The sequence below is a fragment of the Pyrus communis genome, chromosome 11, assembly GCF_963583255.1.
Source record: "Pyrus communis chromosome 11, drPyrComm1.1, whole genome shotgun sequence".
In the NCBI taxonomy this organism is placed as follows: domain Eukaryota; kingdom Viridiplantae; phylum Streptophyta; class Magnoliopsida; order Rosales; family Rosaceae; genus Pyrus; species Pyrus communis.
Window position 1 is genome coordinate 9,039,718 of NC_084813.1, and position 10,015 is coordinate 9,049,732.

At 37.5% G+C, this 10,015-nt stretch overlaps 2 protein-coding genes across 3 annotated transcripts; both read right to left on the reverse strand.

Annotated features, from left to right (window-relative positions):
• Positions 1-1,232: 1,232 nt before the first annotated feature.
• Positions 1,233-6,536, reverse strand: LOC137708803 (uncharacterized). Of its 2 annotated transcripts, none has more exons than XM_068447956.1 (14): positions 6,267-6,536; positions 5,094-5,511; positions 4,774-4,865; positions 4,377-4,535; positions 3,852-4,188; positions 3,562-3,680; positions 3,415-3,487; positions 3,114-3,337; positions 2,962-3,018; positions 2,677-2,845; positions 2,292-2,414; positions 2,001-2,171; positions 1,624-1,683; positions 1,233-1,532 (listed from the first exon to the last, which is right to left on the reverse strand). In XM_068447956.1, the coding sequence occupies exons 1-14, from the start codon at positions 6,311-6,313 to the stop codon at positions 1,413-1,415; spliced, it is 2,169 nt and encodes a 722-aa protein (XP_068304057.1). In that variant the 5' UTR covers positions 6,314-6,536; the 3' UTR covers positions 1,233-1,412. The 2 variants fall into 2 exon arrangements, with proteins under 2 accessions (XP_068304057.1, XP_068304056.1); XM_068447955.1 differs by having other exon boundaries at positions 2,677-2,848.
• A 484-nt stretch (positions 6,537-7,020) lies between these two features.
• On the reverse strand, positions 7,021-9,804 carry LOC137708628 (uncharacterized). Its single transcript, XM_068447747.1, has 4 exons — positions 9,538-9,804; positions 8,120-8,208; positions 7,844-7,941; positions 7,021-7,257 (listed from the first exon to the last, which is right to left on the reverse strand). The coding sequence occupies exons 1-4, from the start codon at positions 9,545-9,547 to the stop codon at positions 7,158-7,160; spliced, it is 297 nt and encodes a 98-aa protein (XP_068303848.1). The 5' UTR covers positions 9,548-9,804; the 3' UTR covers positions 7,021-7,157.
• Positions 9,805-10,015: the final 211 nt, after the last annotated feature.

The following is a 10,015-nucleotide window of genomic DNA, read 5'->3' on the forward strand; positions in this document are numbered from 1 at the left end:
TAACGAAACACTCCCGGTATGGTTCACTTTTAATGAACAATCATATTTTTACCTTTTCCTAGTACTATTCATTATTTATCAATTTTTATTAAAACTAAAGTTTTATTGAACTTTTCGTTATTTTTTTTAAAAGTTAATGGTATTTAACATCCCACCTCACGTTTTAGTTGTGTGAGAAAAACGTGTGTGGCAAGGCAAAATAATCAAATAAATTGATGTTTGAGGGCAACCTAGGGCTTCCTTGGGGGATTGCGTAGGCATGCATACATTTTTACATATTAGCACGGAGAAGAAATGAGCTATGGATGCCCTAACCCTAATTGGGCATGCCCTAGGGAAGAGAAGAAAGAAGACGAAGAACAATGGACTCCTCGTCTTCTTCTCCGTCTGAAAAATATGACGACAACAAGAAGATGATCTTGTGTCGTATGTACCCTTGAGTTCAAGCATATGAGTAGCCCTAGGTATCTCATCCACAGCATCAAATTCAAGTATTTGGTAGAGTGCTCCTGCAAAACTCGTAATGGCTAACCCAAGAAATCCTCTGCTGAACGGGAAATTCTATGCTCTCTGGAACCAGAGCCCTAGGTTCGCTTATGAGCCCTTGTCTTTTGAAGTAATCGACCCAATTCATGGAACACAACGGCCACCTCTTCCTGTACCTCCCCTAACTAGTCGTGATCCCTTTGCTTACGCATTTCTGGGGACCAAGATCTTTCCCTCCACCTGAGATGAAGTGCTTTGCTTTGACCTCGCCTCCTCACTTTCGTGCCCTGTTCGAATACAAGTTTGTCCATCTAGGAGGTTGGAAAGTCTACCTTTTGTGCACTAGATTCTTGTCCTAAGCCAAGAACGATTTTTTTTCCTGCCTGGTTGGGGATGTGTTTATGTGCCTCACATGGAGTGCTTGTTCTTGTCACGACATTTGACTTTGATCCTCCTAAACCTAAATTGTCATCATCTCGTTCCTTGAAATCAGAAAGGAAAGGCCTAAGGGATGAGTTTTCTCTCCGTTTCCTGTCTAACTCGCGTCTTTCACTACCCTACCAATATCAACCCTAAAGATACCTACGACTACAACCCCAAACCCTACCCAATTCCCTATCCCTCTACGAACCATCTCCTCCCTCCCCTTTTCACTCAACTCCTTGGTGCCTTTGCTCTGTAACACATGCCTAAGCTACTAAGCAAATTGTAGTAAAAGGTTCTGTTTTGAAACTATGTACTGCATTTCAAATGTTATTTATGTTTGCAAACCATATCGAGGCATGCAATTATGGGTCAACAGGCACAACTACGTCACAATAATTCGTGATATTTATTCGTTTTTGACTATTCACAAACACTAATTTCATATTATAAACCAGTTTATTCCAACTCGGGTAAAGCGAGCAGCACCACAAAGCAATAACTTACGTTATTCTAGAAGATGGATCTTCAAGGTTGTTCCATGTCCTAATTACTTCCATCTTCTTGGTTCTCTTTAGTTGTTTCACCACATCCAGCCGCTCCGAAGAATATGGAGATGGAATCTACGTGCAGTAAAAATTACGATTATGAATTACAAAATTGATTTTTCTTCAAAAGAAAGATACAAAAATGGCAAAGGTAAATTTACGTTACCAGGCCTGGTATGTACTTGTTGATTGCTGCTAGCAATGCAGCATGACCTACAGCTGATACCTTGTCACAGAAAAGAGAGAGAAATAGTTAACTTCTGTATAATTCGCTTATTAACCGCTCGGGATAAAATCTGACTCGTGTACAAATATAATAGAGTACAGTCACAAGCATTTTAACATATCATAGAGAACAGCATGAGCTAGCACGAAATGCAACTGCGGTGAATGCAACCAATAGTTTTAGTCGCAGCTGTTCAATCGATGTCTTTTTCTTTTTGTAAATCTATATAATGCTAGAAGGTAACTAGATACGTTGTGCAAGTAAATGAAAACACCTGGCAAATCTTAGGAAAGAAAAAAGGTCAAATTAGTGCTTACAGGAAGTAACATGAGAATTGTAATTGGTATAAGTGAAGTGATGTCATTTAGCGTTCTTTTCAACTTTTTTCTTTCCAGCCTTGTAACCTTGTGGCCACGCAATTGTTTGAGGAGTAGCTCTGCGTAAGTCGTTAGGTCTATGATAAGCAACTGAGTACCCATCCATATATCCTTACAAAAAATTAAAAAAAAAAAAATGTTGAGTATTAGCATCAAATACAATATGTAATTTAGTTCAACAAGACATAGATATAAACTCATCTCTAAGAAGCAAAGGATTATTAGACTTACGGAGCTTGTAGATACCAACTTGTTGCTATACTTCCTAACTAAACTTCGCTGATGATATTTTGATCTCGTGGCACTTCCCTCCTCCATGGAGCTTATAGTTTCCGTCCCGGGAGAGGGGGAATCCTTCCATTGAAGAAAATAAATGATCACAACCATGTAACAAAACAATTAGATAATATGCAGCGGTAGAAACCAAGTAGAGAGTGTAGAGACCATGCAACGCTTTTGCTCAGTTAATTAACTTAATATATTTCTCTGAGACTGATAATGTAGCCACTGGTAAACAAACTATCTTTATATGTGAAGCTCTTTTATTCTTAATTAATTAATTTATTTCATTTGATTATTTTTTTACAGCAGTAGTTGTTTTTTTGAAAGTAAATACCTTTCTCAGGTTAAGCCTGCGCTGAGGATTATAATTTTGACAATCTTCTGACGTTGTCAAGGTACTTGGCTCTTGTTGCGCCTCCATTGTTACAGATAACTTGGATGCAACTATGGATCCAACAAATGATGCGCGACGAGCACCAGGTTCTGTAATCTTTAACAACTCACTGCTTTGAAAAGAAACATAAGAACAAAAAACAAGCACATTTATCTCCTTCCTCCGTGGTAGTGCTGATTTAGTACTCGAAAATAAAATGTAACAAACCCACCAGAGAAATAATACCATGATTTATCATAAGCAGCCCAGTAGTCTTCCAAACAAACAGTTAGCAAGCTCTGGCTGAGAAATCAATGTTGAAAACCTCATTGGCCACTTTAACAAATAATATAAACTTACAGAAGCAAACCTCAATGAAAAAAATGGGAATGTTTTACCTGTGGAGCAAGAAGTCTAGCAAATGAGTGTCTAAGGACTGTTGAGTTGAACGACTGAAGTGAGCAAACCCGGAGAAAACATCATAGCATACAGTAAAAACAGCAGACAGAGCAATCTCTTTCTCTGCCTGGATGGCATGCAGTTTGCCTTTTCGCCTCTCTTGACTTCTTTTCGGAGGACATGCAGCATAGAAATCAAGCCATCCAATTTCATCAGTCACCACCTATAAAGGTAAACTTTAAAGATTAGTATGATTTGTATTTTTCACCTGCATCAAAATTACTAAGGTTAGAAACGGACCTCCATGAAGTGTTGATAAACTGCTATGGAAGAAAGCTCTGGGTGAATGAAAAGGCTACCACACTCCAAGTAGCTGCAGGCAGACAATTCAACCTCTTATGTTTTTGGCACTTTTGAATTAAAACATTTAAGCGTGAAGCCGTTTACCTTAGGAAGTCCTTAACTAGCTCATCAAGATCCTTTATGCCCATCCTTGACAAGAATAATCTAGTCCTTCTCCCAAGATATGCAAAAAGTCCTAAGGTAGCCAAAGTATCTCCTTGAACCTGTCAAAACTTGATAAATAAGAGCAATAATTAAACGCTCAAGACATGAGCTGAAGGTTCTATATTTATAAATAAAATAAAATAAAAATAAAAGAAGGGCCAAGTTAGCAAATGATTAATGCATCTGAGACACCAGAGTCTGAAGATAATATCATGAAATATAAATTTGACCTTGTGATGAAAATTCTGCTTGCCTAGGATCATACTTTCTTTGTTGAATGCCATTGATAGTTTTTTATAAGCCAACCCAATCCAAAATTCTACCTCTTCACTTTTGTTGCTCAGCAGAACCTTTCTACCGAAATGGGACAGGAAATCCAATTCAAATCCTGCCTCGGTAGCTAAGTTATGTAGTCTTTCCACTGACACAAAACTGTGTGAGTGATCCATGAGCTCTACAATTACGTCATCAAGTGAAAATGCAAAATAAGGGCACTTAACACGACCGTAACCCAATTTAGCCACTGCAGCACAGCAGCTTATTGCCACAACCATCCCTGCAACACCACTGAAGATTTCTTTGTTTAGGGCTATATGCTTAATTTCAGATGGACAGGTTATTGTCACTGCATCTGCATAAAATAGTGCACAGGAATCCGTCGTATATTGAAAACATAAATGTACTGATTGTTGTGGCAAATGATAACACAAGACTTTTCATATATTAGGCTAAGAGCACAAATTATTCGAGCAAACCTTCCAGCATATTCCATAGACCACTTCCTCAACAAGGGAGTGAAAAATCCTGCAATAAGCGGCTGTTCCACCACTCTAAACCATTCTGCTAATTCTGAGTGCCTCATGTTCAGTTGACTCTCGATGTATTCGCCTATCAAATCAATCTTTGGGGTCAAGCTGAAACAGATAAAATACCGAATTAAGAAAAGTTTAGACATTCAATATTTGCATCCAAAATGGAAAAGGAATAATAATGCTCAGCTAAGAAGAACGTATTAAGCAAAGTTTAAACATTCAGTCTGACACATTTTCTTTAGAAAATGATTACTAAGTCAAACATTTTTCAGTTAAGGCACTATAACTAAGACAACCAAATTCAATTTGCCACATTAAGCCTTTAACATAGAAAACTTACATATCTCTAACTGGAAAAGCGCTGCAATGACGTTCACTGGAAAGCAAGATTTCTACTTCGATTGCTGTTTTCAACAAAGAGTAAACTGCAACCTGCACAGCCATGGTAGTCCATTATAAAATTCATTTGTACTAACTAGTAACATCTTGCTCAATTCAGTGATCCAAACAAATAAAAGAGATGCAGAAAATGCAGCAAAACTACCTTTCAAATATTGACGCTAATCATGCTAACACAATTCAACAGCAAAAACAATTTGTTCTATAGGCATTATAAAATGTTTGTAACATGCTTTGAGGAAAGCAAAACATATGCTATACCTGATAAGAAATCCGCTTATGCCATTGATGCACATCCTTCCCAGACCATGCCATTGCAAGCTCTGGACCACTTCCTGGCAATTCAAGTGACTCAACTGCAATGGAGAAGCTCCTAGCTGATTCATGTAAGACCCATTCGAGGCAATTAACCCGATTAAATTCGTTTTCATGATTATGAGTTCTAGCCACTGAGGCACCATTCTCACAAGTTGTTTGACGAGAAAAAGCTGTACAAGCTGTAGATGTTGAGGTCCAAGATGAAGACCACCTCGACGAATTGTAACACCTAACCAATAAACCAAGCACATGATTTTTAGTCGAAAAGCCATAGATTCCTTGTTCATTTGTGCTGCACCTTGAAGGCTTATGCACATTGGCAATTGTCTTTTGTCGGTTTTCTGATCTTACACATCTTCTTCTGTCCCAAAAAGAGAAGTTGCTATCAGAATTTATGATTGAAGGAGTCTTCACAATAAACTACAAGTTTTCTTAGAATGGGGTAAGTTATCAAGCAAGGGATAGAAGGAATGGAAAATGGGATCAACCCCTCCCAAATTGTTGTGATTCTTGATTTTCAGCTATTGGATTACGGATTTTAAGAGAAACCCGACGATTCCATATATTTTAATAAATATAGGCAAAGTTAGAAATTGTAACAACTCCAATACCCATGTTTTAGTAAACGCAGGAAAGTTAAGAATCAAAATGATTCCAATTCTTATTCCATGTAAGTGAACATGGCAATTCTACCGCTAGATATTTTATGACATTTAGTCTTCTTCTTTGGTTTCTGTTTGTATTGTCTATATACAAACATAAGTTACAGAACTGACATTGAATCAAAGTTATCAACTTCACAGAATTTGGACCAATACTGCATATTAACTCTTTTTTTGTTGGACCCAAATGTTAATTTAATTAAAAGCAATTTGAAGTAATTTAAAAAGAAAACCTCAAAACCCCGTTTGAATACAGAATCTGGATATCAATTCAACCAACAGAAGCAAATTCCTATGAGCCATGAACAATCCACATAACCAAATTTCCAATTAGACCCAGATACCAGAATTTTAAAGGCAATAATAATAATAATAAATTATTAAGGTCTAAAATTTACAGTATCTGTGTGAGGAGAGAGAGAGAGAGAGAGAGAGAGAGAGAGAGAGAGCTTACGAGTGGTTAAAGAGGTGAGGTTTGATGGGAGACAAATGGAGAGCCATGGAAATCCGAAACAGAGAAAAGGGAAGCAAAATGGATCCATGTAAGTCATAAAAAAAAGGAGGCTTTCACCAGCGTGGCCGTCGAGGCAGAGAGAGAGAGACAGAGGAGAGAGAGTGTGTGCAGAAACTCCCAAGAAATATTTTATATTTTCTCTGTTATAGAGTTTTTCTCCCGCCAGCCGTTCTGTTTTCTTTCAGGTTTTGGACTCTTTGTTTCTGCAAGACTGTTGTTCTCAAGAACAAAGAACAAAGGGTAACGCTAAATTTGTAAATTAAATAATATATTATCAATACGTATGTTAATTAACGCTTAAGCAATAATTCAATCATCAACTTTCATTTCATTTCGTTTACAGAATTAGTCTACAAATTTAATCTCTTTAGCACTACTCAAAAAAAAAAATTATATAGTTAAAAGTTAAAACAATTAACACCAAAATTACTGCTAACGATATTTTAAATTAATTACATACTAAATTAATACATAAAACTCTTTATAAAATATAAGACCTTGTCTGATTGACTTGAAATGACATTCCCGGGCAGAAGTTTTTGCCTTTTGACATTTTTCTGGAACCTGACCGCAAGGCTCCCTATCATATCTTATTTGAGTCTTATTTGGGTCCTTTGACATTTAAAATGTCAAATTTAAATTTGATTCACCTTATCAAAAATTAGCTTCATTGCCTTCTCTACAAGTCTACGAAAATAAACCATTAACATCTTTTGAAAAAACCAAAACACTAATGTTTTTGGATCCTTTACAAGTAGTTCTTCCATGATCAAGATTCAATGTTCAGTAAAACTCTCCCAACTACTGTCCTCTTCTAAGTTATCATCCGATCTAGTTAGCAATCCGCTCGGAAACCTTCTCTCCAGAAGCGTCCGAGTTACTTTCCCTGACGAATCCAAGTTCCGACATGTCTTGTTTTGCCATCAAGTTCCTGCCAGATGCATATAAACGGTCTATGAAATCAAAAGTTCATAACAAATCTGTATGTGAAAAAGAAAGAGACAATACAAGGAATGAGGGCTCAAATAGCTATGAATTGACAATTTTCTAATATTTCGGCCAATTTTGAATTACCATTAAATTGTTTTCCTCAGTTTTTGGTTCAAGACCTTCATCATATTTATATACGCCAAAAAGTCTCATCCACGAAATAGGATAGCTAAATCTGCCAAATTCAAATTATGGTTCCTCAAAATACAAATGATTTCATTTTTACATTCACGAACAAACCTATAACGTAATTTGACACAAACCTAATGCCAGAAGTGCTTTTTGATACAAACCTACCACCAGAAGGTGAGGGAAAGACACGAAAAGCTTTTATGCAGGGAAGTTAGTACTTTATGCTATTTTCGCCCAACATACACCTCTGAAACTTCAAAACCTATACTTCAAGCTTTTGAGTGCCATGCAGTTGGTAGTTGTTTTGGTTTTGAATAATATGCAGAAGAATGTCGCAGAACGAATTCCAGATCAAAGCATTACAATTTGTTTTACACAAAACCAAAAAAACTCACTTTTCCATGCGGCATTCCAGGTACTTTTTTGAGAAGAGTCTACATTTTTCTGATTGGTGGCCCGAAGTTTTGAGACAACTGAGGTATTCCTTTTTCTCCTAAAACAAAGCCAAGAAGCTAAGAACTTCAAACAAGACAAAGAAATATAATCAAAACTTTCACATTTAACAACCGTACTGAACCCACTCCAACATAAAACCAGCTTTTGACAAACTTGCTTCTACAGAGAAAACAAATGTGAAAAAGAATGTTCATCAATCAAATAAGCGACATTACCGGGTCACACAAATGCATATGATCCAAGGGAAAGACACCTTTCTCCGGAGGAACTGGGCTCAGTCCCCTATTACCACCAAAGGCACCACCTACAAGAAATGATCACACTTTTAAGCAAAAATGAGATACATGTATATTACTGCAAGAATGGTGATATCTATTTCGTGATTAGGCCTGAGTCCCTGACCAAGATTTTCATCTCTCTTTAATACAAATAACACTGACATCATGCAGGCCAAAGGCCAATTCTAACATAGCAGGAGAACTGTCTGCACAAGTGCATCAAGTACAATACTACAATCTTATTCACATGGCGTATACGGTTCATTATAATGGGTTCCGCAAAGCACCACAACTGCAAAACAACTAGTGGCAATATTTTGAGCTTTAATGTTTATACTCATCCACCACTAAATTCACTGTACCTCAAGTTCTAGAGGATCCTATAAGTTTATAGTTATACTCAAGTAGAAAGGGAACTAATTATTATGATGAGATTAATGAGAAATCAATCAAGCCCAAAATTCGAAGGCCTACCAGAATATAGAAGCAACAATTAATTCTAGCAAACACATTAGTACATTAGATTACACATAGTGTCATAGGCAGCCAAACCCATCCTCAGAGACTTGGAGTTGGAGCGGCTGGTGACTCTTGAACCTCCTCCCGAACCCCAATTACTTTTCTTTTCCTGGAATTTGTGCAGATACGACAGAGCAAGGGAATGAAACAGTTCTGCTGATCCGAAAATGATATTGAACGGAATTGTTGTAGTTGTAGATAGTGTAGATATTGGTTATATCAGCAAGAGGCTTTTCCTCCTCAACCTCATCTTGCCGTTGCATACTTTCTTCTTCTTGGAAGATGACGACGGCGACATGGAATTTCCAAAATTCCAAAGAAGTAACAACATGAGTTGGGAAATGTCTTTTTTCAGTTTTAGGCAATAAGAAGCTAATTTTATGTCAGAAGTCCCGAATACCAGTTCATGCCGAGAGAAAAGCCTACTTAAAATACAATCACCAAGTATAAATACAAACCCATCATACCCAAATTTCACAACTTTATAATACCGAAAACTTGAAAAGCCATCGGTTTGAACCTCTAAAATTTGCCACAACTTTTCCCTGGGAAGAGCTACTTTCACCAGCATCCTTGAACTCAAATAAGCAAGCAAGATATGGCACTAATGTGTTTATTTCCCAAAAGGGCACTCAGAAAACACAAACAATCTCCAAATAAATAATTAAAGAGACCCTTTCTCTGCATTCATACAAGTTTTGACATATTTATATTGTAAAATCATCAATTCCAGCCAAAACTTATGCAATCAAAATCAAATATTCCACCTGGGTTTTCCATTATCTTTCACTAATTTAAGAATACCCCAACATATCAATTTTAGAGAGAGAGAGGACCTGCACTCATGGTGAAAGCTGGAGGATGAAAAATCGAATCTTGGTGGTAGCGTCACAGTGGGATGTTACGCATCCTGAGATCGGTTTTGAATCATACTTCGGACGAACTCAATCAACTACTCTCTCTTTGGTCTCTCTCTCTCTGTGTGAGATGATAGATGAGTTGGTAATGGGGAGGGGTGCCGAAGAAGAAAAACAGAGAGCAGGGTCGAGAGAGAGTCGTGTGTGTGAGTGCGGTGACGTCCTGGGTGAAAGAGAGTTTAAATGGTGGGTATTTACGAAACGGTTGAGATTTAATCTCAACCAAATCCAACTAAGAGTGGGCAAACGAGTAGAGGAACCGTAGGTCGGGGTGAGTAGACAAGGTTTGGGTCGGGTACGGGGGAGGTCCAAATTTTTTAGAGGTCAAATGTGACAGAGTGGGGCAGGGTGTCGATATTTTAGGGGCAGGCCAGGTCCAATATTTTTTAGAGGTCAA

What these genes read in the sequence shown, in the direction of transcription:
- LOC137708803 (XM_068447955.1), bottom strand. Translation starts at nt 6,313, where the DNA reads ATGGCTCTCCATTTGTCTCCCATCAAACCTCACCTCTTTAACCACTC. An exon ending in CTAGTTAAGGACTTCCTAAG is followed by an intron (nt 3,488 to 3,561) that starts GTAAACGGCTTC and finishes GTCTGCCTGCAG; the next exon opens with CTACTTGGAGTGTGGTAGCC. An exon ending in TTTATCAACACTTCATGGAG is followed by an intron (nt 3,338 to 3,414) that starts GTCCGTTTCTAA and finishes TTACCTTTATAG; the next exon opens with GTGGTGACTGATGAAATTGG.
- LOC137708628 (XM_068447747.1), bottom strand. An exon ending in ATATGCATTTGTGTGACCCG is followed by an intron (nt 7,942 to 8,119) that starts GTAATGTCGCTT and finishes GCTTTGTTTTAG; the next exon opens with GAGAAAAAGGAATACCTCAG. An exon ending in CTGGAATGCCGCATGGAAAA is followed by an intron (nt 7,258 to 7,843) that starts GTGAGTTTTTTT and finishes TGCATCTGGCAG; the next exon opens with GAACTTGATGGCAAAACAAG.